The 26,355-nt window shown below is 36.6% G+C and overlaps 1 protein-coding gene across 39 annotated transcripts in view; it reads right to left on the bottom strand.

The window, feature by feature from the left end:
* The window catches only part of ABI3BP (ABI family member 3 binding protein), a 162,489-nt gene that overhangs the window by 88,327 nt on the left and 47,807 nt on the right, over positions 1-26,355 (bottom strand). For 20 of the 39 annotated variants that reach the window (XM_054187833.1, XM_054187933.1, XM_054187915.1 and 17 more), the window contains exons 7-16: positions 18,938-18,989; positions 17,811-17,873; positions 16,816-16,911; positions 13,962-14,039; positions 10,271-10,309; positions 7,927-8,007; positions 6,594-6,668; positions 2,916-2,981; positions 2,339-2,413; positions 1,289-1,357 (exon numbers count right to left, since the gene is read on the bottom strand). In XM_054187833.1, coding sequence (XP_054043808.1) covers positions 1,289-1,357; positions 2,339-2,413; positions 2,916-2,981; positions 6,594-6,668; positions 7,927-8,007; positions 10,271-10,309; positions 13,962-14,039; positions 16,816-16,911; positions 17,811-17,873; positions 18,938-18,989 — 694 coding nt within the window. The remainder of the gene's footprint in view (positions 1-1,288; positions 1,358-2,338; positions 2,414-2,915; positions 2,982-6,593; positions 6,669-7,926; positions 8,008-10,270; positions 10,310-13,961; positions 14,040-16,815; positions 16,912-17,810; positions 17,874-18,937; positions 18,990-26,355) is intronic. The other 19 variants (XM_054187977.1, XM_054188039.1, XM_054188094.1 and 16 more) reach the window with 11 other exon arrangements.

Below are 26,355 nucleotides of genomic sequence, written 5' to 3'. Positions count from 1 at the left end.
CGGCAGTACAAGCAGCACCGGCTCACAACACCCCAAATGTCTGCGTTTAAGGCAATACATCCCTTCTCCTGGCAATATCTCATGACTCAGTCACCAAATCAGCAGTTAGACGTCTTGCTGCGTTTGCAACTAACACAATACTGTTAGAAACTCAGTAGCTAAATGGCTCGCCATCAGCAGAAAGATGGCTAGATGTCTACTTCACAAAACCACTCCTTACATTTTGCTGAAAGATGCCAACAGTCATTGCGGAGGGAACATAGGAACCAAGAGTCCCACCATTGGATTGAGAATTCAAGATGTGATCTCACTTTTCCCTAAAATCTCCCAAAGCCTTCATTCTATGGGTCAGACATCTTAGTCCCTGGCCTAATAAAGTGTGGTTACTCTGTAGAGAAATGCCCACAAACAATCACCAAAGGGTGGTGATTCTTTTCTGCAGAATTCTAGCACGTCTTTCAACTACTTAGACTTTTACAGTCCATCATCCCATTGTACACTGAAGATCAAGTAGCTTCCCTGAAATGTCTTCCTTACACTCTCTTATGCTAATTTTGTACAGATGTAATGCATAACCTAACACATAAACCAGTGTAAAATGTCTATGTATGCTCATTTGCACAGCGCATCTTTGCTACACTTTGGGTTTGACTCCCGATGTAAGGGAGGCAAGACTGTTGGTCACAGTTTTCAAACATGCACAAAGACGAAGAAGTTGGTGGCAATAAGGAAGTGGTGCCTAGTGAATTCTCTGGGATTTTTTTAGAAAAATTCAATTTAGAAATTGAAACCCTTCTGTTCACGTCCCTTCTACGTGAGCCTTTCCTGGAAACTTTCAATGACTCACTAACCATATCAGTAACTGGCATTTTCCCGTGGTTAAAAACTCACAGAGTATTCTTAAGAACAGCGGCTAAGGCTTTTTCCACCTATGGAGAAGCTTTTGCATCCGATGTACAAAAGGACCAAATTTGACATGTTAGCACTTATTTAACCATGCCAAATAACAGGCCTGAATATAAAGTCAATCCTTCACCAAAAAATGGATGACAACCCCATAGGACAATCTAGCTAATCTTTTACAAACAAGAAAAATTAATCCTATCATTCCAACATTTCATTCCAAATTTCTCAAACATCGCAGCAGATACAACTGTGCTCTCTCTCTCTAGTTACAGTTTTATACAGAGCAAGTCAGAATAAACCCTCCATTTAGCAAAGCATTGCTATGCCTTTTGTGAGACTGCCTTGATGTCAGGAGAACTACAGTGAAGACAGATATCATTACCAGCTGAGATTGGTGGCATTTCTGGCATGCCAGATGTTTTGGATCTTGAAGAAAGAGGCTTCCTGTCACCTAAATCCAGAAAGATAATCTCGAGTTAAAAGACTTAATTGCCTCAGAGCTACCATGGCTCAAAAAGGAGAACAAATTATGAGTAAAAATTAGCAAGCTGGGACTGCGCAGAATTTTGGTCTAGAATTTCAAGGATCAAGAAGGAGGATATCCTGGTGCTGAAACTGGAGAAGGAAAAAGGATGACAAAACAGGAACTGTACCAAATGAAACATATAAACTGTCTTTTGTCAGACATGTGAATAGCTGACAGTTGCACTCAGTCTCCCCTTTAGTAACAGATTTCCTTCAAAAATTAATTTCTTCCAAAAACGTATGCATCAGGCATTACACTATTGGCATGCTAATGAAGTGAAATCTTTCCAACTGGCTCCCATCTTACTTTTTTTTTTTCTTCTTCTTTTGGATAAATGTCAGTGGCCCCAGGTAAATAACTAGCTCTTACAAACTCACCTACGAAATAAGAGAAACACATGATAGAAATTTTCTAAGGACCAACTAGCCAGTGTCTGAATCTTCAATGACATGTTTTTATAGTGCCAATTTTGAAATCTGGGCTCTTAGAATTATGTCTATGTTTATACAGAAAGGCTAAAAGAAGAGCTAAATTTTCAAAAGGTGTTGGAATTTCTGAAGTTTCCATTAATTTCTTAGGACTCTGAGTACTTGAGCAAATCAGGATATTCCACTTACGAAACTCAGGCATGGACAGGCCTATTTAAATTTAGTATTTACTGTAAGTCCAATTTAATTTTAAAGCTAAGAATTACATGCTGTAGCCAAATATGGAAAAACCTCCAAACTACTAGTTCAATATTTCATATAAAATGTCATAATGAAACCTGCTATTTGATACAGCAATTTCATACCTGCAGTTATTCGTAATTTATGTCAAACTGAACAAACTACTTAATGAGAGGGACTATGTCTCCTCCAAAAATTCCTAACTGTCAAGAGGATTAATCTTATGAGAAATCATTACCAGATCTGGTTGGTTCCACTTCTGTGGTACCAGATGTTTTGGATCCTGAAGAAACAGGCTGTGTTTCCTCAAAAGCTGAAAAAAGAACCTGAGCTTAAAATGCTGAGACCTGTGACTTAATGGATTAGCATCAAATACCTTAGTGGAGGCTGTGCAATTCCAGATGATGCCAATGCAAAGCTAAGCAAGATGGCAGATGGCCTGAAAGTGAGACGTGAGACAACTGTGCCATGACATCAGGAAATGATGGCTTGCAATACAGTCTTCTGGCCTCAAAATTTGAGTTCCACATGCCCGAAAGAATTCTTATATTCTTATTAAATTTTCTGGGATAAGAGCTGCAGCTATACAAAAAGAAATACAAGCTATACAATAAGAAATAACTCACAAGGAGATATGACAACACTGCCTTTAAGCAGTTTCTAGGCCAGTAACAAATATGTTTTTCAGCTAGTTACACAGACACAAGAATGGTGAATAAGCAGCTTGCTGTGAGTGTTGGTAGCCAAGATTCTAAAGCAGGTCTACATGATGCTAAGATAATGGAAAAAAATCATTAAAATAATCTGCTGATTACCCATCTCCATCTGTCTGGTTTCTGCAGAAGGTAGAGATATGGTTTTCAAGGCTGAACTCTGAGTAGCTAAGAGCAAACATGAAAAAAAAATTATGACATCGAGACAGACACTCTCCTTGCAAGTGGTAAAAAATCTAATTTTAGCTGCAAGTAGCAAGTTTTTGTTTTGTTTGAAGGTCTCTTCTTTCTGTTAATTTTTACACCATTCAAACTTTGGCATACATTATCTAATCAGGCTGAATCCGTATTACTTAAGAGGTTTTTCTTTACAGTAAAGCAGCTACAACCCAAACACAATACATTTGATCTTCACAGCACTCACAGGTCTCTATAAACTGGTTACTATTATGTTATGTATAACTACTTTAAAAGGAGTTGTAATGGGAAAAGATAAAAAAAAAGAGTAGTACAATGAAGTCAGTGAAATAATAATGAAAGTTAGTAAACAGCATCTTTTATTTGTTATGTTGTAATGAAGACTATTACAAAAACCTTATGGTTATTTTGCACTGAAGTATGGATAACCTGAAGTGTGCTTTAATGAAACCAGGGAATCAAGGTGGAATTGGGCATTCATACCTAAAGGCCATCATGAATGAGTTTCCACCACGTGTAGGTTTTGCACTACTGTCCTGCTTCTAAGAAACAAATCCTATTCAACTCTGTGTACAGACCAGTAAGTACCATTCTTTCCAGTAAACTTATCTGCACCAGTCACTTATGTCTGTTTAGATCATAATATATTTGAAAGAGAAAATTTCAATCTGTATTTTTAATTGGTCTTTATCAGGATGAGGTTTTCTGAAAAGCAGTTATATCGGAATTTTAAAATTAAACTTCTCTGAATGCTTGAGATTGAGAAAAACATTCAAACAACTACGTGTAGGATTCATTCCTAATGTAGGTGATATGAATATAAGCCAAAAAATGATCAGACTTTTATTTCATATATTGGATCTTCTTCCCCATTTACTTACAATCCACCTTCTCACATTAACAAATATGATCACAGGTTACTATCCTGATATAGCTGGACTCAGCAGTTGGACCAGATGGTTATTGTTGGTCCTTTCCAACTGGAACTATTTGATTTCTATTCTATATTTATAGAGAAGAAAATAAAACCAACAAAAGCCATATGATTCACAGCCTTTGGCAAAAGCTTCCATTGATCCATTTACATCCAGCAAGAACTATGAGAGATCTCCCAAAGGCATCAGAACATTGAAGGCATGTTAACAAAGCTATCTTTTCAGAAAGGTTTGAATTCAAAATATACCGACCACACAGACAGTTTAGAAAACAAAGGAGATGTCTCCCTCTGGTACAACCAAGATAGAAAAATAAAGAAAAAAAGTCTTCAGGGGAACTAGGGCAGAATACAGGTCACACACACTTAAACTTCAGAAATTAAATTTTGCTTTCTTTGCTGATTTTATGACAGCAGGTGATCAAAGCATGCAGAGGCACAGTGCAGAGAAACCTCCTCTGTATGACCTCCCCCTCCTCACTCTCACAGAATATCTTTGACTTCAGCATTGACTTCACGGGGAGCACAGATGCTCCAGCTGACCCAATGGCTGGGCCCAGCCTCACGTAATTAAATTTCACTTACTAAGTGGAACTACTTGGCAGGAATGGAAAACATGAGCACAAAACCAGAATAAATACTTGAATGAAACATGTATTTTGCCTCAATTGTTGTTATTATTTTACCTTTACTGCTGAGACAAACATAGGATTAGGTTATTGTTCCCCCGCAGAAAGCAAAAATACTTCCCATCCTTAATAATTTTCAGGTTTTCAGCTACATTTATAGCAAATACGTTCTTAAATCACCAAATGTGTGTGTGTCTCTTCCAATGCTGCCACTAATTGGATTTAAACAAACTTTTTTCACTACAGTGAAAACAAATATATATCTCCATCCCCTCAAACATATCTGGAAAAGAGCTGTCAAAAATTGTAGCAAAGAACAAATTGTGAAGATCGTTTTCATGTTTTTGAGAACTTGGTTCAAATGTGCATTTCAAAAAGTGAGAGCTGTTCCTGGAAATGATTTTAAAATTTTGCAGAATGCATTAAGTAAAAGTATGCCACCTAAATAAACCAGCACTACTTTATGATAATTTATTGACTAATGCTTAGTGAAATATAAATCCATACTGATTCAAGGTCACTCCAGTTAACTAGTGTAATAGCTGTTTACATAGACAGCAGCAACGAGCAGTTATTTAGGTAGAATGAGATATATATGACTAAAACAATGACACAGAGTAGAGAAATATAGGTCTGTTATCAAAGCAGCGGTTTTGAGAAGGGACACTCAAGATATGGAGGGGAGGAACGCAGGCATGGGATGATAAGAGATGGGGACCAGGCTTGGCACTGGAGACCCCATACCATAAACAGCACACCTGGAGCAGGACAAAAATTACTTTACGAGTAACAACAAGAACACAGAAATACTATCTAACATACACAACTGGCACCATATACGGTAAATTTAGATATAAGGTGTCATAAGAGAGAAAGAAAGAAGAGAGGAGGAAGAAATCATCAACATGAACATCATATTCCTCCCAGCACAGGACTCCAGATGCTCACACTTTGCTGAAACATCCCCACTCGTCACCAACACAAGCATGAAATGACCAAGCTTAGGACCCAGAGGTGCAATGGAAGGGTGTGCAAAACACCAGGAAAAAGAGCAGAAACTAAGAGGTTTGAGTGTTATTATTTTAACTATATTACTGCTGTTATTGAGGGGGTTTCTGTATGTAAGTACTCTATGTGCATTCATAGTCTCTGTTTTACTGTAAGTGTTAAATATAGACTAATGATGATTCTTGAGACTGTTAAGATTTCCATTACACTAAAAATAAATTGTTGGCTTTATATATATATACATGTATATTCACATACATATATGTAAATACATATGTCTATACATGTCTACATACAGATAAATGTATGTGTGTATATGTATATATGTGAAAAATATAGCTTTAAAAAAAAAAAACAGAAAGAAAAGGTATGTTTCCTCTTTGCCCATAAGAAGATTTTGACCATAACATTTTGATCCTAACACAGGTAAAACTATTTTGAAAATGTGTCCTGAAGTTCATCACCAACAACTAATGAATCCAGAAATAAGCAAACACTTATGAATATTTAATCCACAATAACATCTACAAATTATGGCACTATTTTAACTAAATATGCAAGTATTTGGCAAACTACATGAAACTCCACAGCACTGATGTTGGCTGGAACAGTATTCCCAACTGTGAAATACAGTCTCAGAAGCTTACGGGATACTTCCAAGAAAATTAGAAAACTAAGAGTACAGATTTTAGCAAAGTATACATTGCCATCATCATTCTATAGATAAAAGTTAGCCCATATATCCTCATGAGGTTTTGTTTGTTTGTTTGTTTGTTTGTTTTTAAATGAAGCATTAGTCTGGAGCATCCTGTCACGACAATAAAGCAAAACCACACTTAGAATGAAAGAAGACATTTGCAAATTTTGTGAAGAAAAAATTAATGGCTACCATATTTTACATACAGAATATTTTTGCATCTGAAGCATTAAAACCTACAAGCCACAGAAACAACAAAAGAATGAGATAATTTTCCACCGAGGTTTACTCAAATTTACATATAAAGTAATTACCAGGTTCTGTCAATGGACTTTTTGGAGCCTCAGAGATTCTGGATCCAGAAGGAAATGGCTGTATTTCATTAGAAGCTATGATAAAAGAAATAATCAAGGCTTTACTTGATTAAGAATATTACAAGACAGTATGGAACTATATTTTGGCTTATAAACCACTCACTCCTGAAACCAATGATACTTAATAAAACAAAAGTAGTTCCATCCTAGAAAAAAAACACTTCATCACTTAAACAGGTGTGTGAAACATGAATGAGAACACCTTTTCCCTAATCATGATAGAAAGATCCATCAGTCACAGGAATTTGGTAATGAACATCCATCAGTAACTATGACAACCTAGTTAGAAATTAAGCACTGACACATTTTCATTAAATTTCACATTTTAATCTTTAAAAGCAAGGTTGATTATGTTTAAAGAAATTATTGAAAGTTAGCAAATTAGATTGACTAATGGTTAGCTTCAGTATATTCTGGAAATCTGCTTGCAACTGTAAATGAAAAAGGACAAAAGAGAGAGTAGGACATTAACATGAATCAACAGGATTACGTAAAAATAAGTTTATTGAGAAGCATTAGCAGTCTCCTTCATGGGAAGATCTGTATCTCAATCCTGCAAATGTTGATAAACTTTTGTTTAGAAAAAAAATAAATTAAAAAATACAACCTCAAGTTTAAATTTGTGCTAATAATTTTGCATGGTTTGGGGATTAAAATACAGGCAACAAAATCAACATTGGAGAACTTAGAATGCTGAATGCAAGAAGTAAGTAGAAGCTGATCCAAATCACAAAACTAAAAATACTACTACTTAGATCAGAAATCTCTCATTCTGAGACATCTCTGTGAAAAAGCAGTAGAACTCTTTTTTCCTCCGGGACAAATACAATTATATCATGTCAGATGTAATATAAAATTTTCCTTTTGCATCATTGTTGATGCTACGTAAACGAACCTGTCGTGAAAAGAAAATCAAGGAGGTAATTATTTCAATTCTGTCACTGAGGTTAATTTTAATGATGAAAATTTTATGTGATGTCAATCATGCAGATCACAAAGAAAGCATTACTTTTAAAAATAAAATTGAATCACACAGTCAAATCTGCTAGCAATAATCATCTGTATAACAACCACAGTTCAGCCAGAGCTAGATGCATCCTCCTTTATGTTTCATGTATGAGTCACTGGAAAGACAAAGGGAAGCAGAAAATTTTAATTAGGACTTCCTTTGGAGTCAATACAAAAGGGATGTAGCAAGTAGTAGAAAAATTCTGCTGGAGGTGAAAAAAGCATTTAATGTACAAACAAGGTAAAAAGCAATAAAATTAGTTACCCAGTATATTTTGAGTTTGTACCAATTCGGGTTTAGGCGTTGATTTAAATTCCTCAGTTCCATGTTTTTTCTCAGCCTGAGCTAGAAGAAAGAAGCTTTGTTTAATTTAGAATCCCTCTGAGCTTTTCTTTATCTACTGACCAAAGTTTGCTGCTTTTCTTACCACCATTTTATGCCACCTGATTAGAATAATTTCTGCAGCAGCTTGAATCCATCATGATTAATATTTATTTTTGTTTTCAGATGTGAAATCTATATGATATTTTCAGTTTATTTGGTTGCAGTTTTACATAAGCAAAGGAAACTAGAAGTCACAAACAGCAAAGCTAAGATCAGAAGCTCACACTGTACTTCTGTTACAGCCTCCCAAATTCATTTAGCTCTACATTATAAACAAGATCCATTACATCACAAAGTATATTTACTAATATTTTCCCTGCTATTCTGTTTTTTTAATCCTTCTAATACAAAAATTATCATGAAAAGAATAAAGATTCACCTAGAACACCTTAGCTCTTCCATTTTTCTAGTAATAATATAGGCTGAGGTACTGAGGTAAAAAAAATAGGCTTTTGACTTTCATTCATTCTGCTAATTCTACATCTTCAGAGTAAAGCATGGACAGGTTATTAAACTGACATTAAATATTCCTAAACTGGATTGCTGACCATATTTTAATAAACTAGTGCATAATTATACTCTTCCAGCTGTTTCACGTAACATTTAATTCCTATGGTATATAAATCAGGATCGCTTTTTTCCTCCCCATCTTGCTGGAGGTCCCACAGTGCTTAATCAGTCATACAGTACATACAAGAGGTAATCCCAGATTATAAAATGACAAAGCTTATTGATGTGGAACACAGGATGGTAAGGTCTCAGCCTTGAATGTGATAAGAGCATTAACTCCTTCCACAGAGAAAATTGCACAGTAATTAGCATATGTTAGTATTTAGAGGAGAACTTCAGTATCAGTGATCAGCATCAATATAGCACTAAATTTTAATATTCATTCAGTTTAATAAAAGATCACTTTCTTTTTGAGATACAATAGAAGAGAGTCACTTCTGTTTTTCCAGCATGCTCTCCATGCTTTTTCCACAATCTACGAAGCATGCTTCAAGCAAGAAGTGATCATGTATGTTTATAAGCTGCTTATTTCATTTCCCAAAGAAAACATACTGTTTTCCAGATTCTAAGTAGTTACATAGATGCTACTACAGTTATAGCCATTTTATAGTATTTTCTGCTTTGGAGTATGGTGCTTTTCAGTGCCACAAAAGCAGGAATCTCCGCAGATGCCGCCTTATTAGGACCCAATTCAGCTTCTAGTAAGTCAGTTACAGTGCTGTTACTGTCATCAGTGGAAGGAGGATTTTGTTCTACAGAGAAGTTGAAGAAATTTATCTCTATGAAGTTTGTGGAAGAAAATTCACCCATAAGAGACCCAGAAACAGCAACTAAGAAACCCATACCTCAGAAGTGTTTCAAAAGCTAACATTTCTTATTGGCAAAATGTAATCATGAAAAAAAACAAAAACAAAAACCGAAAAAACCCAACAAACCCACCAAAAGCAAATACATAAATTTAGAATTCATTATGCTTTAGGTTTTTTTAGAGGTCAGATGGTTTACACTCGTATGAAGCACTTCTCTTGTCAGCTAAGTTAGCTGGGCGAGCTGAACAAGAAAAAGCGTGCCTAGAACTGGGACCAAAAAACAGGCTCTCCTCTGTTGTGCACAGAGCATTGTAGGGATGACATGTTCCACTCTTCCGCCACAACTGGAATTAAGATATTCTGATGGAAGCAATAATCTCACCCCTTCTCATATCCCACATGAGCACAAGGGGAAGCCTTCAGGGGACGGGAGAAACAGAATTTAGGAAACATGGCAACAAAGGAGTTATTCCTACTAAACATTACTAAACATTAACCCTACTTTGGATTCACAGGTGGTACTTTTCAGTTCAAGCCTATTCTCTAATTCACAAATCTACTTTGATAAATTTTTGGTACAATATCTTACCTGAAGAAATTGCTCTATATAAAAAACTTGCTCTTTTTTTTAAAAAACTAGTTCTTCCATGTCCTAGACAAATGTGCTAATATTTCTAACTATTGGTTAGCTCGTTTCCCTGTGAAGTTAATAAAAGGGCTCACACTTGATTCAGCTGAGAGAAAAAAATGTAGTGGTAGCTTGAGGTATATTAGACAGTATTTTAAATATTGATGAAAAAAAAAGGCATTATGAATTTGTGGTGTTCTGTTAAGTATAAATTAGTCCTAAGTGGAAAATATTGTAACAAACCTGGCAAAAACAAAGCATGAAAGAACTTACTAACCAGTCTTTCCATGGAAGTGCAAGCCAAGGGAGGGGAGGCCTGAAATTAAGAAAATGATGGGATGCCTGGCTGGCAAATACACCAAAAAAAGTTACTCAGCTGCGCCACGTCACAAAACACACCCTTTGACAAAGACTCAGTGGAATACAAGAGCAGCCCAGCTCATGGAGCCTCAGTCTGCTTGCTAAAATATTTCACGATCCTTTCTTGCCTTTTTGTATGACTGGTGATACAACAGCTGCTACAGCACACAGCTCCTTTTAAATCAGTGATTTGCTGCCACTTTTGGCACCAGCCCTCCAGCCCTTAACACTTTCACAGCAAATAATTACTATGCCATACTCAAAGAATCCAGTATGATCTTCAAATAGGGCAGTCTGAATGAAATATAATGAAGTAGATCCTATTGCTAAACTCAATTAATTGTGCCTTTGTCTTATCCTGTCTCTCAAATGCAACCCTTGCAAAAGGCCAGCACTCAGACCTCTCGCTTAAGTTACTTGTGAAACTCCGGCTCAAATGCTGAAGTATTCAAGTTATACTTGCATATGCAATGGCTAGACAGAAATTACTTTACACTTTTTTCTTTTAAAGGATTCACTTTCATTTCCCTGATTCCTGCCACTCTCTACTTTTTTTTCTTTTTAACTAAAATACTGTAACCACAATGAATACATTCTTTAATGTACACAGTGCGACGTACTCTAACATGAGACATTGCTGCTGTGATCAACAAAGAATGACTAAAATGAATGGTCACCACAGAAAAAGAGACATGGAAGCAAAACCACAGAGGAAGCATGAAGTGGAAGATGAAAATTATTCCCAATATTTCAGCACGTACAATGAAAAACACTATCCAACATCATAATCCTACAATTCTGTGCTATGTCTAGACATGATGATGTTTATGGTTAGAATTACTGCATGCCAGGTACAAAAACATAAATACAGAACACAAAGGAAAGGAAACTGAATGGACTGATTCTCTCCTCCCCAGAAGATATATGAATTCTGGTGTCAGATTTCACACTGTTTACTTCATTAACCAGTGTATTCCACCACAAGGAATGATGTATTTTGATTAGATGAAGCAAGCCTGAGGACTAGGGTTTTGCAGGAGAGACGATTATATAAATTTATGTATTCAGTTTTCACTTCCACAATATGTTCTATAAACATATTGGTGCAGCCCAGAAAGCCAACTGCATCCTGGGCTGCATCAAAAGAAGTGTGGCCAGCAGGTTGAGGGAAGTGATTCTGCCCCTCTACTCTGCTCTCATGAGACCACACCTGGAGTACTGCATCCAGCTCTGGAGTCCTCAACACAAGAAGGATATGGACCTGTTGGAATGGGTCCAGCGGAAGGCCACGAAGATGATGAGAGGGCTGGAGCACCTATGCTATAAGCACAGGCTGAGAGAGTTGGGGTTGTTCAGTCTGGAGAAGAGAAGGCTCCCAGGAGACCTTATAGTGGCCTTCCAGTACCTAAAGGGGGCCTACAGGAGAGATTGGGAGGGACTCTCTTTCAGGGAGTGTAATGATAAGACTGAAAGAGGGTAGATTTAGATTAGATATTAGGAAGAAATTCTTTACTGTAAGGGTGGCGAGGCACTGGAACAGGTTGCCCAGGGACGCTGTGGATGCCCCATCCCTGGAAGTGTTCAAGGCCAGGCTGGGTGGGGCTTTGAGCAGCCTGGTCTAGTGGGAGGTGTCCCTGCCCATGGCAGGGGGGTTGGAACTAGGGGATCTTTAAGGTCACTTCCAACCTGAACCATTATGTGTGATTCTGTGATTCTGTAAAATATAATCATAGATGGCTTATTCTGCAGTTATTTAGACAAAGTAAATAATTTAGTAAAATAATTTCAGAATTTAAGTCCACAAGAGACCTTGATCTGTAAAACAACCAAAAAATTGAAAAAATATTCTTTACCATTTTTTAAAAAGTATCCACAAATTTCCAATTAAAAGCAAGATGTTCATTACACATATGCTAAAACTATGAAGTTCAGATAATAAATTTCTGTGGAGGAGTAGCTTTGTTTTCCTCTTAATATTTGGGATGAACAGAAAAGAGCTATCCATATGAAAGTTTTGCAGAAAAGAATTGATGGTTAAAACTAGAATGTAACAAGTAATCTTATCTATCGAGTGGATAAGTAGATAAAATTCTGCAAACATTTTCAGAGAGAAAGAAAGATGGATTTTTTTCTAAACCATCTAAAAGATGGTTGTCAATCATTACATGGTTTTGCTGCATTACTTCATCCTACGTCTCTTTTACACCCTACATATTCTTTGGGAGGGTTTTTTTTGTTTGTTTTAATAAAGACTGAGCTGGTCTGATTATGTAAAGCATGGTATCTTTGATATACTTAAGGAATAAAATAAATGCAGTCATATTTAAGGGCAGTATCTGTGTGAATCATGTGATGTCAAAGGAATAATGTGCTACACCATTTCAGCCAGCCGGGAAATACTTTATGGATGGAACGGAGCAATGCCAGCAAGATCACATAATATGACTAAACCAAACCAAAGCAAACTGCTGTATTGCTCCCCTCAAATTATTTCTGCATTTTAAATCTTGACACCGTTCAAGCCTCCTTTCTCTCCTTTAATCAAAGAAGTTGTCAGAAGCCAACTATTGTCTCTAATGACACCAGAATCAAGACTTCAGTCTCAGTTATAGGACGAAAGCCAGACTACAGAAAATGAAGATACGTTTATGTCTACTTAAACAATTCTGAAATGTGAGTGAATGAAATGGCTGGAAAGTCACTCTTCATCATTTGACTCTGAACAATTTAGTACTCTCCAATCTTTTTGCCTTCAGATCACAAATATTAAAATACAGGGCTATACTTGTCTTACAACTTGATAAAATAGTCCATTTATGTTACACTAACTTGTTTCCTAAGCAAATGGAGGCAGTAAATCTTGTGAGTTTTAAAATGTCACTTCATGTTTTCGACCAGTTTAAGAAATTAGCATCTGAGTGTGCCCTTTTAAATAAGTGACATTTTTTCAGCCACAAGCAGATGATGAAAAACTTCAATCTTCCAAATATACAAGTTAACATACATTTCACAGACACATAACCTTGAATATGAGTCTAGGATCAAATTTTATATTCCTTTCCTATCTGAACAGCCCTCATTAATTTTAATAGGACCAGTAAGTCCACAAAGAGAGTGCAGTCAAGATTAACGTGTTCAAACCGGAACTTAAATGGAACATCATGCTGTCATAATCTGCACCTCTGAAATAGAGCTTGTTACTGAGACTGTTCCATCTTAATCTCATACATGCATTTTGCACAATCATGCAATCATGAGTTTTCTTCTTCATGTATTTCATAAAAGTCAGAAGTTCAAGGTGCATCACAAGAAAACTCTTATTTTGCCTTCACAATTTCAAGGTATCCAGCACCCCACAAAGACATGGCTCTAATTCTAAGCGTTTTTACAAACCTAACAATTGTAGCATCTGAAACTTTCCTCCAAAATTAGATTTAGATTTTTATGCACATCTACCATTCATGGCTACTAATTCAGCTACATTATCCTCCTGTTTTCCAACTACTGCCTTTAACTGCAGATTAAGAAACACAAACATGGCTTTAATTTTAGTTTATATATTTGGCAAAGATATTCCACAGAGTTTCTAAAAATAGAATTTTCATTACCTGGGAGGGACTGTGGGGAGATTTCTTGAACTTCTGGTGTTTTGGATTCAGCAGGCCACACTCGAGTTTCATTCTTAGCTAAAGGGACAAAGACGTTAGAGAGTAATTGCAAAGCTGTATCTGCTCTGTTCTACTACAGATTTATTTCTGTCCCACTTCAGCTTGCCAAAATAAACCAACATGGACAAATGTGGAAAGCTCAATACTTTTAGGAATCAATGAACTTCCACTGCACAATCAGCACACGCATCTATCTAGCTGTGTTAAACACACGCGGTTTTGGTATTATTTTGTTTATTAAAAGATTCTTTAAAAAAAAAATTTAAAGCAACAACTTTAGTGCCTTACGAATCCTTACTTTCACAGTGCAAAATAGTTTTGACTGTTTTTCATTTGTCTAGCATTTGAGCATTAACAGCAAAAATACTTTTCAAAATTCAAAGATGTAATACAGTTCTAAGCGTTATACAAGAATAGTCTAATAAATTTTCAAATAGAGTGGTATTGTCACAGTAGTCATGTCCTTATTTTCCTTTACATTACTTCTAACAATTACAATGGTATGACAATAGCCTTCTATTCCAACAAAGATATTCCAGCAGTGGGTATAGGTAAAATTAATTAATTTTGACTTGAATAATACACCTGTTGGGTTTTATCCACTGAGGACTAAGGCAATATATTTTCTGGGTTTTCTTCTGGATTACTACTCTTTAAAAAAAAAAAAAAAACTAGTAAATTTTTGACTATGTAAATGAAAAAAAATACTTTGAGAATTCAAGAAATATGATATTCTGTGATGCATTATTTTGACTTTTCTAAATAATACAGAATTAAAATAGTTGCAGTATGTCAGCAAAACATAAATAATCATAACTTCACACACAGCATAAGCCTTATTGCATTTTATTGTAGACATACACCATTCTCAGGTATCAGTGAAAGACATCTGTATAGATTTGGACAATATGTCTTTTTGTCAATTATTTTGTACATTTAAATTATTTCTCAGAGTATTTTTGCTTTCCAAGCAATGACTCTTCCATGTTTTACACTCCTTTGAAATCCAGTAGTCCCTTGTGTCTACACCCATGTACTTCATGTTCTCTGGTAAGGAACACATAGTAAACAGAAGAGAACAAACCATCACTTGTCTGCCCTTGTTATTTTCACACAGGTGTTTGTGTAATCTACCATAAAGAGTGGCTCCAAACTGGCATCACGCCAGCTATTTCAAGCATATCGGAGCATTTAAATTTAGAATTACCAAGTTCTAAACTTCCTCAACTGAGGAAGCAGGACATCTCTAGGACAACTGAAGCTACCTTTGTCTTTTTCCCAATCTTTTGCTCATAGTCACATTCTGCCATTTTTACTGCACATGCTACTGAACCTTATGACCTATCTGAAAACACAACATTGTTTTCCTGCAGAAAGATACAATTTTACTGGTAGAAAATGAAAAGAAATATAAAAGTTCTAGATATTGCAGTCCAAAACTAATATTGGAAGTCTTAAAATATGGTTTATTAAATGTAAGGGGTATGTCGGATTTGTCAAAATATGGTCTACTGAGTTTTAATGGGACCTTTGTTACCTGCACATCATATACATGTTAAAACCAAGCTGGTAATGATAAACACCTTGTTTTCCATGCTTGCTGTTCAAAGAAAATATTAGTAATTTTTAACTATGTGATTAATTTTATCATCATGATTGAAAACCAGTAATGCCCTGTAAAGTAAATACTGCAATTAAGTTTTTCCACTTAGCCTAATTTTCAATAGCCACAGATGATGATAACAATATTTGTCTGTCAAATGCTGGTAAATACTTCCAGATGCTAATAGTTAAGGAACTCAGCCTCAGTTCAAACATATCCTTAGTAAAACACACTCAAATAGTATTCTACTGTGTAGATCTACCTTTACATGGACACAATATCTTAACAGAAACAAGCACTGCTGTTTTCTTATTGCAAAGCAAGCCAGTCTGAGAATGTGCTATGGGCCAGCAATGGAGCAACAGAGTAAATTAAACACAGCAAAAATAAGAAAGGAAAAAATTCTGACCTAGTTGTTCAGAGTTCAAATTAAGTATTAAGAGTAGCCAAGCCAAAAGTCATCAGCTCCAGAACTCTACTCAAGGGATCTGTGAAAGATGCACTGGAGGCGTTATTAAGGTTTTTAAGGATAGCTGTATTTCCCACAATTATGCTAGCCACAGATGATATGCTTAAACAAAAGCCTCAATTAATCTTTTTCCTGCGGGTTTCAGGCATATTCACAAGATAGATACAAATGAAACCTGTGCTGAAATGTTCTAATTTCTGGCTATGGTTTTTCATGGATTTAATTACAGATAATCGTAAGAATCTCTTTGTGAAACTATTTATCGCATATACTCAAGCCAGAACTCATATAATTAAAATTCACTGAAAATCTATTCTTTCAAATGGGCACATAAATTTAATTTTTTAAGACATATATTGAAAGATATAACTTATGAAAAAAAAAAGTTACATTGTAAAACAAAACAAAATCCCTATGGCCATAAACATGACTGGTTTCCCTTCTTTTCTTCTTTTTTGATCTTTTGCCAGATCAAAGCTACTGCATATTCTTTTAAATAGCTGTGAGGTACCTTAAAAACCTGCCCAGATGTTTTAAAATAAGTGAATTTCTATGAATCCTTACAAGCCCAAGCTAATAATTAATTAAACAAATAGAAAAAAAGAAGGTAAGAGAGGAGAAAAAAAAAAAAAGAAGACTTTTCTGCTTGCATACACGATCTCACATCACTATGCTTCTGATACTGCTGACGAATAACACAAGCTTAGTTCATTTCTGCTTACCCATTTTTTTCCTGGATGCTTGAGGTATGTCATCTATTGTCAGGAGAGGAGGAAGTTTCTGCTGAGTTTCATTGAGACCTGGAACTATAAGGTGCACTACACAGAAAGATATGTGCCATTAATTCCAGAAGAGATGAAAAATACACAGTCTTCCATCTGAGATAGGTGAGTAACTACTACTGAACCATTGGGTGTTTAATCTGAGTATCTGGGAAATACATTAGTTCTATTCAGTAATTATCACTACCATTTGGTGCTATTTCCCCTTTACACCACTCGCTGTATTACCACCATTTCATGATTAATCAGAACTGAAAACTGAAGCATACAACACTGGAATACTGCACTACCACCGATGCTGGGACATTCTGTCTGGTGGGCCACGAAGACTCAACACCAAACGTGGTTAGTAAGTATCTGTTTGATTCACATCAATACATTAAGCACCTTCCTGAGTCCAGGAATAAATGGGTTACAAGGTGCATGATGTGCATATATAGGTCAAACAAGAACAGAAAGCATGAAACTGAATGGCTTGAGGGAAACAGTTATGCCCCAAGGTCTAACATCAAGATCTAATTGCAAGGAAAGTTATAATATACATCACTGTAGCCTAACATATCAGTACAGGTTTGTGTCTGTAGGTTGTATGTTATCATACTACCTTAATAAAACCAAAAAGAACAACCCCTGATCTCAATCAGATCTTTGCCCCAGAACTTTACTTGAAGTATGAAAGAACTTCTTGGCTTAAATAGGGACAATATCTTCTTTTAAATACTGTGACAATAAAATGATTTTATTTCACTTAGGTGACATCATCCTTGCACCATCTGTACCACCATGAAATATAACAAATACTGTCTGAAGTGGCTGCAAAATACCTTTTGATATGCAACGAAAGAACTACCAAGATTAAGAAAACTAGAAGTATTTACACAGTTCTAATTTTCAGCCAAAGATGAGGAAAAATAATAAAAATATCTTCTAGTCACCTAATATTGCTCCTGGCAGAGAAGAACTATCTGAAGTTTTTGACTGCGTCCGATTTTGAATAACTGTGGAGACAACACAGGGGTATTAGAAAATCATTTAAAAAAACCCACAAAACAAGAAACAAACCCACACCTGAGACAAGCCTCAGCATTCTGAAAACCTTTCCTCAACTTAATACTTGGAGATGAGGACACCATCCTAATCTTTCTGTATTTGCATTCAGTTTAAGCGACTGCAAACTGTGTTTCCTCTACATCATCTCTTAACTGTGCATCTCTTCTTTCCCCTAGCATATCAGTTTTATGTCCTCGGTGAAAAATTACATTCTATGTTTATGTTAAAGTAGGGCCAACTCCAGGCCATCTCATGACTCTGCAAGATGCATGTGAAGGAAATGCCAGCACAGTCATATTTTAATGGTAATTATCATAATTTGCTTTCACACCACCCTCCAGTGTACTCCTGTCGCTGAACTGTGAACTACCGTCAAAGAAAATTTGCTTGATTTTCTCACTTAAAATTATTCATAATATAATTTCTGTTAGCAAGTTTTAACCTGCAGCTCATTTTCCATCAGCTATCTTTAAGTAGTTAATTTTCAAAGATCATACTGCTATACTACATCCCACTACTAGAGAGAAACAGGCATTTCTAAAGGGTAATATGTTTAAGTATACTGTAGATATCTCTCTCCACTGACCAGGGAAAGGAGAAGAAGGGAGTCTAAGTCAATGACTTAGATGAAAATATCCACAAAAAAGTTTGATAGCATGAATCTTATCCATATTGCTGCTCTTTATGCCTGACTATCAAGCTATGCCCAGCTGTGAGATCAATGTAACTGGACAATCCAGTTGAAAAAGAGTGGATACGAGCAGAAATCAGAACTGATTTGTATCCATCCAATTACTCAACTAAGTCATCGTTCGTAATGCAATGTAATAGCTCATTTTATTAATATAGGTAAGTAACAACTCAATAGTATTCATAATTAAAGGATACAATATTTTGCAAGGTTCCACCTATTCTAAAAGGAAACTTTTATGACATTCACATCAGAGTCAGAATTTTTTTTCAAGTTATTCTTGCAGAGTATAGGTATCAGTTTAAAAATATACAAATTTACCTTGTTTGATTATTGTGACAGGGATCAACTTCTTATTATCACGCAGCGTAAGCTGAGGAAGAGGGAAAAAAAAAAGCCTTGGGATAACTGCCATAATAGTAATTGAACTTTCTTAGTAACAAAAATAGAGGGCTCTAATCCAATACTGGGCCTGCCCCAAGTTAACACTGGATGTGCTCTGGCCCTAGTCACTGAAGGTTACACTATTGCTTCAGTTCCCATGGGCTAGTATAGTAATATTGCACTTTGATCTCCTTTTTTCAGTTTAAGATGTTTTGCTTCATAAAAACACAGTATTTGACAGCTTAGGAATCGTCAATCCTCTTTTCTTTTAAGAATCTCTTGAGCACTCACTGGGGAGTGGTCCAGAAAGCTAAGAAAAGCTGAAATTTAACTACAACAAAACATCTCAAACATATCCAATTACAAATTCAGCCACAGAATATAATTATATTCTCAGGAATAGTATATTTAGAACATAAACTATTCCAGAACCAGGTGTACCTTTGTAAACTAGCAGCACTCTTGGGTGCATAGTCTCTTTAAAGTAGATTAACTCAGAGTAATTTTATTTGGTTAAATTGTTTCCAAAGTGTAATTGGCCAGCCACCCCTGTTCTCACATTTTTGTGCTAAATACTTGGACTTTTCTGCTGTTCACTTGTCTTTGACCCAGATTATTTTTCGTCTAAGTGTGAATATTTTCTAGCATTTTGATACCACGAAAATAAGGAACATGTGAATGGAACCCACATTTACTAAAAGGAAGAAAACAGCTGATCCCCCAAATTATAAATAAGTATTCACTACCATGCATGGGTACTAGGAACAACTTCTGAAAGCTTAATAATATACTCAGGTGATGAGAGGAGGAAGACTGTAATGCCAGCAACATAAAAATGCTAAATACATTAACAGTGGGTTTTTTTCCAGTTATATCTGAGTTACAACAAAGAAAATAACTCAAACAATTACTTCTCTGTGTTAAATGTACACTGCTAATGTCAGAATCAGTTAATCTTCATTTTGCACTTCATGACGTCTGGTTTACTTCATGTGAAAGAACACTTGCACAAAAATTCAGCATTTGATGACAAAGATTTCATTATTTACCTAAGGATAACTATTTTTCTCTATCCTCAATATTGAAAAAAACCTTTAAAAGCAACGTTTGGGTACACATCAAACACATACCAAAGTCTAAGAAGCTGGAAGAAGGCAAATCTCAACAAGTAAGATGTCCCTTTCCTCATGGAAATGGATGGAGACTGCTTATTCTATGCAAGCCATTACTTTGTGCTAATAACAGTTTTGCATTGGCACAAACATGGTTTGAAATTAACTGGAGGTTTCCATCATTGTCATTAATGAAGGATACAAAACAATCTTTCTTTTTTATTGCTTATTATTTTTCCTTCGCTATTAACAAGGTTTACCTTTCTATTTTGCCCTCTAGTGAAAAGATTGTGTTGCAGATGATCAGCTTTTCGAGTAACCCTGCTATTCACGTGACTGACAAGTGGGATGAAATGAATTTATCAGAAAAGGGTGTTCATTTTATTGTATTTCTCATCAGGAGCCCTACAATCAAATAAACAGGCCTCAAGTTGTGAGCACTTGTGTAACTCCAGTGTGGAAATTCTAATCATAATTATTATCAGTCCTTTTATAGTAAAAGGTTCTTATATTGACAAGAGCATCCTTTCTTGAACAATAATGGGTGGCTGTAATGACAGCAATAAGAAAATGCTAAATACTTTAAAATACATTCAAAACTTAGTTTCTTACTCAAGAATGAATCATTGATATGAAATCCGTGTTCCGCAGCTGCTATAATGTAATGGAGTATAATAATAGAACACGGGGTAATGGCTTCAAACTGAAAGAGGGTAGATTTAGATTGGATATCAGGAAGAAGTTCTTTACGGTGAGGGTGGTGAGGCACTGGAACAGGTTACCCAGGGAAGTTGTCAATGCCCCATCCCTGCCTGGTTCAACGCCAGGCTGGATGGGGCTTTGAGCAGCCTGATCTAGTGGGAGGTGTCCCTGCCCATGGCAGAGGGGTTGGAACTAGATGATATTTAAGGTTCCTTCCAACCTGAACCATTCTGTGATTCTGTGATTCTGTGCTAATTATACTGCTCACCTGCACAAATCTGCAAGTGCTGCACTTGAAATTTACCATTGTGCTGTCATTCCTCTCTTTCTCAGTCTCCAAAAAGTGACTACTTTAGGTATTTCTGTGTCTAATAAAATTTACTACTTGCACAAAAGATCAATATATCATCCATAGGAATGGGACTAATAACTGTACTTTCCAGACAGACAATATAAAGCATATAGGTATTAGGAACGTTAGCTATTAACATGACTGTGGCATCTCCCTGAATGAAGGAAGATGGCAAATAAGGTATTTCTTAAATTCAGAGGAAAAACAGAGATGTAAGTTATACCGTAAGTTCAGGCATCTTAACTTCTGACCACAAGCAATATGGCATATTGCATAAAGGACTATAGTTCTCAGATATTCTGTTAAAGAGCATATGACAACATTACTTCAAGAGACACTTGTTCTTTTTGCCTCTCTTATATTCCAGTATTCCAAAAAGCCACAAATAACTGGCATACATGTAAGAGACTCCTCAAGGAAACATTACAGTCAGCCTGGATTGGATAAGTTTTGGAAGAGTAAGCGTGTTTTATTCCAGAGTTTAACAAATGATAGAAGGTAAGAGTCCTGCTTTTTGTCTGGACAAATCATAGAATCATAGAATGCCAGGTTGGAAGGGACCTCAAGGATCTTCTTGTCCAACATTTCTTGGCAAAAGCATGGTCTAGACAAAGATGGCCCAGCACCCTGTCCAGATGAATCTTAAAAGTGTTCAGTGTTGGGGAATCCACCACTTCCCTGGGGAGATTATTCCAATGGCTGATTGTTCTTATTGTGAAAAATTTTCCTCTTGCATCCAATCAGAATCTCCCTAGGAATAACTTACCCATTACCCCTTGTCTTTTCCATATACTCCTTGAAAAAAGAGAGTCTCCACCTTCTTTGTAGCCACCCAAAATCGAAGAGGACCCCACCTTTCAGTCAGACAGAAGAGGAAATAAATTTCTACTACATCATCTCCACCCTACCACCACACATAGTTTATGAAAGGAAAAAGAATGACCATCCCTAGAGCTCTTCTTTTCTTCCCCTCTCTCATTATTTGTAGCTCACACAGTCCCAGGAGCTTAAACAAACTTAAAGGATGAACCTGCCAAAAGAAACACAAGCTGATATGCGACCGATGCTGAAAGGGCAGAATGACTAGATGGATCAGTAATGTCGCTTTAATAAACAGCCTTTTAAAATGTCTCCTTACAGAGAAGAGTTAGAACCATGCTGATAGGAGCCAGTTGTATTTTTGGAGCAAAATAAGGCATAAACAAAGTTTGGCCTAAATAACACTTACTTTGGCTTTGCACTGATGATGTGATTGCACCACTGCGAAATACCCCACCTATTACTGTGGAAACTGAAGTAATAACGTAAACTTAAGACCTGGCCCCTATCTGCTTCCAAGCCTTAGTTTTATGGCTTTTTGCACCACTAAAGTGAGGATGATAACAGAACTTTTAGAATAATCTACGGAATGTTTTCATGGTATTTCTGCGGAGGGTGATAAAGCAGCACTGCTCTGGAGCTAAGCCCTGTGAAGCTGACTAAAAAGACTAGATGTTGGCTCCAGCCCTCCTTTCATACTTAAGATGTGCAAATATTTGGAAAACTGTTTTAGCTCACTTTCTCAGGACTTCTCTTGCATAAATAGAATCCCTACTTCCACAGACGTGGCATAACAGAGTCAGGGTCCTGGCACGCAGGGTTTGCTAAGAGGAAGAACGGAACTCATCTTGCACTCCAGATGCCACAATGAATTACTTGGTCTTGGTCTGTCACATGTAACTTTAAAGACGCTTATGGGACCAACGGGGAGAACAGTAAAGCTGATTTTATCAACAACATATTGAGATGAGCACCTTTCTGAGTATCGAATCAATTTGATTTGTATTACTCACAGATAAAACATTTTCCCTTGAATGTGACATGACTACGTTTACAATAATGTAAGCATTATACTGCTCTAACTCTGTATGTAATGCTATAATTAAAGTATTACTGTCCTAAAAGAATACCTAATCATTCCTACAAGAAAATGTGGTTTGATTCCTGAAGGAATTCCAGGTTTGGTAATCACAGACCGTTTACAATATTGTACAATACAAAGAATGAACAATGAGAATGAACACACAACCGTTTTCTACCATGAAAACGCTTGGAAAATCAGAGACAGAAGAGAACTGCAAAGAATGGATTGTTCCCTTATAATAATCATCACTCATGAGTCAACCCTTTAAAATGTCTGAAGCAACAAGGATTTCTAGAACTTTTCTTGGGAAGTTATCCCATAGTCTACCTCGTGGATAGTACATTAAAAACAAAGCAAAACAAAAAAACCCCAGAAGATTAGCTGCTGAAACTTGCACTTAGACAAAAAATTAAGGAAAGGAAATATGAAGAAACAAATTTCATCCGTAGAAGAGGAGGCAATGCTCAAAATTTATGAATAAAATCTCTGGTTTTCACTGTATTAAAACTAGTCTACTAAAAGGTTCAGCCTACAGATCTTTCATTTCTTCTTCAGCTCTTGGAAGCAAAAAGTATCTGTGTATGCAAATCCACGAATGTATGAAACCCACCATTTTCAATAAGTGAGATTGTAGGTTGAGTTGCACTCCATTAAGAATGTTTATTTCTGTCATCACAATCAATTTTGTTAATCCTGAAATGGTTGAGTGGTGGGAGGACCTGATCTCGAATAGTGCTTGTCTCTTTGCATCAGCTGCTCAGTGAGTGTAGACAACTAGCCCATTTTATATGCTTTATTTTGTACAGATAAAATAAGACGAAGTGAATTCCACCAAATATTGCTCCTGTTTCAAACTAGCTGCTGTGTGAACAATGTTAAAAGCCCTTGTCCAAGCACCAGCGTGGGACCTTTCAAATTGCTGAGGTGATTAGGAACATGTGTTCTGCTGGTTTTCTGTTAGGGTTATGCTCCTAGATCACTTGGTACTTGGGAAAATCCCACCTAGTTTCAAGCCTATGCCCACACTGGACAAGTTTTGGTAATTTTAAAACATTTTCAGAACTTTCAAAAAAACCCTTAAATTACTATGCTGCTGAGAAAGACTGAAAATCCTAGGTCCAATGTTGGTGTCAGTTCCAGCTATGTAAGTCAGTGGGATTGACACTTGCCTGGCTGAGATCAGCATCTTAATTTTATCAGAGCTGCAACACCATTTGCCACTGTTTCTCATAATGACCTTACTATCTTTTACTTCACCTGGTTATTTAGGATCTCTCATAACCTAGAAAGAGAGGGCATTCTGCACCGCCCATAAAAATGTGCTACACTGTTGTGGTATATTTTGCATGTAAACGATCCTGGAGGAAGAAAAACGTTGGTCAGCCTCTTCTCAGTTTAAACTTCATGTCTCCAGTTATCATAGTGAGCAATCAAGCATTAACTCCTCTAATTTCTGTATCATTAATTTTCTTCCAGGCATTATTGGAAACCAGATTTAGTGTTGTGACAAAAGTGTGATGGGAATAAGCTACACAGAAAGGCAAGACTGCAGGAAGCTAAAGAAAAGAAAGACTCTTTTGTGCTTTTTTTTCTGAGAAATCCAAGCCTTAGGCAATTTTATGGTTGACTTTTTATTAATTTCACCTAACACCTTTGAACACGAATGTCCTTGCTCATTTTCTGCTCACAAACCACAAACATTCTAACTTTCAAATCGTAACTGTCCTGGTCAAGACTGAAAACTTAATGGCCATTCCTACCATGGTAAAAAAGACGTAAGAGTGAAAGAAGAGCAACAGGGACTTTTCAGATAAAACTGGAAGCTGTTCATATGGCCAAATTATTAAAACTGACATGTCATTAGTGAGACATGCCCTTCAGCCAGACCCCTAAGTCAGGAAATTTCATAAAATCATGCTTGAGGTGCCATACATCCATAAGATCCATGGACACCTAGAGGGCCTGCTTTAGGTGTTTTTCTGAATAGGAATAATGTTTCTTCCAGCCATGACATAAGAAAAGTTTGAAAACTTCCAGTGAGAATTGCTGAGAAATCACATGACAGATGAGGTCCTGTTCGATAGGGCAGTTGCCATCTTTGGAAGAAGGTCTTGAAGAACTTCACTGTTGCAACAACTGCAGCCTGAATATTTACAGCAATGCATGTGGTGGTATAGAGGCCAACAAGGAACAGGCTTGTGTTGGCTTCACATAAAAACAGTACAAGATTTGTGGTCCAGGCTAAAGAAGTATGTGACACTGCGTAAACAAATCCTGTGGCTGAGCTTATCCAAGAACTGCCTGATGTTTGAACAAGGCTGTTCCTGTGCCAGACGACCTCAGCAGCATTGCTGAACTAGCAATGCTAGTGATCTTCAGGTAGCAAGTGGGTTTAAGGATGTAGAGGAGAAATAGGCAAAGACAGATTATTGGGAGCAAAAGGGAATTTCAAAACGGCAATAATAATAATATTTCTAAAAAAGATGCATGTTTTACATCATTACATCATTCCCTGACTGGCTCTTTGTCAGTGACAGTGGCCTCCCTACGTGTTTTCCTCATGTAGGAACACAAAGACTTCTCCTACTGCCTCTACCTACTGCACCTGACAACAGAACCAAGAGCAGTTGAGGGCCAGATCCTGCTACAGAGGAAAACACATTTCTGGGGTGTATGAAGCTCAGAATCCATCCCCTGGGAAAATGACCTTGTGTTAAAAAGCACGGATTGCCCTCTCTGAATGCTAGATTGCATCTTTGTCTTTCCTGAAAAAGTACTGTTCTCTTAAGGATTGTTTTCTGAGTACAACTGAAGAAATCTCCGTGAAGTAATCAAGAAGTCCATGAAAAAGTTGCTAAACTTGGGAAAGATGAAATGTCAGAGACAAGAAAATCTCGGATTCACATCTTCTGAAAACTCAGATAACAGCGGCTGGGTCATCAGTTGCAAGAACAGGTTTCTCAGTACCAAGATGTTTTGCCAATTAATCCTCTCTGAGCTTTACCTCAGATTGGAGAGTCTACAGAAAGTTGGCAGAGACTAAGAGGAAGAAAAGGAAAGCCTCTGAAACAGGTTAAGTATTTCACTGAAAAGCTGACAATCTCATTGACACACAAACTGAACAGATCAGCCTGCCTCTTTCTACCCAAAGTGGAGTTAGCTGAACTGATGTAAACCATGAACTGTGTCACCCACATTGGCTTTTCAACTGTTTTTAACCATTTGCCTTAAGCAGTAGTCACTTGATACTGGATGGTTGCTGTTTGTGAAAGCAGACATCAAGATC

Source organism: Rissa tridactyla, chromosome 1 (assembly GCF_028500815.1).
Source record: "Rissa tridactyla isolate bRisTri1 chromosome 1, bRisTri1.patW.cur.20221130, whole genome shotgun sequence".
Lineage (NCBI taxonomy): Eukaryota > Metazoa > Chordata > Aves > Charadriiformes > Laridae > Rissa > Rissa tridactyla.
The sequence above is the reverse complement of the archived record's forward strand: the minus strand, read 5'-3'. Positions and strand labels throughout refer to the sequence as shown.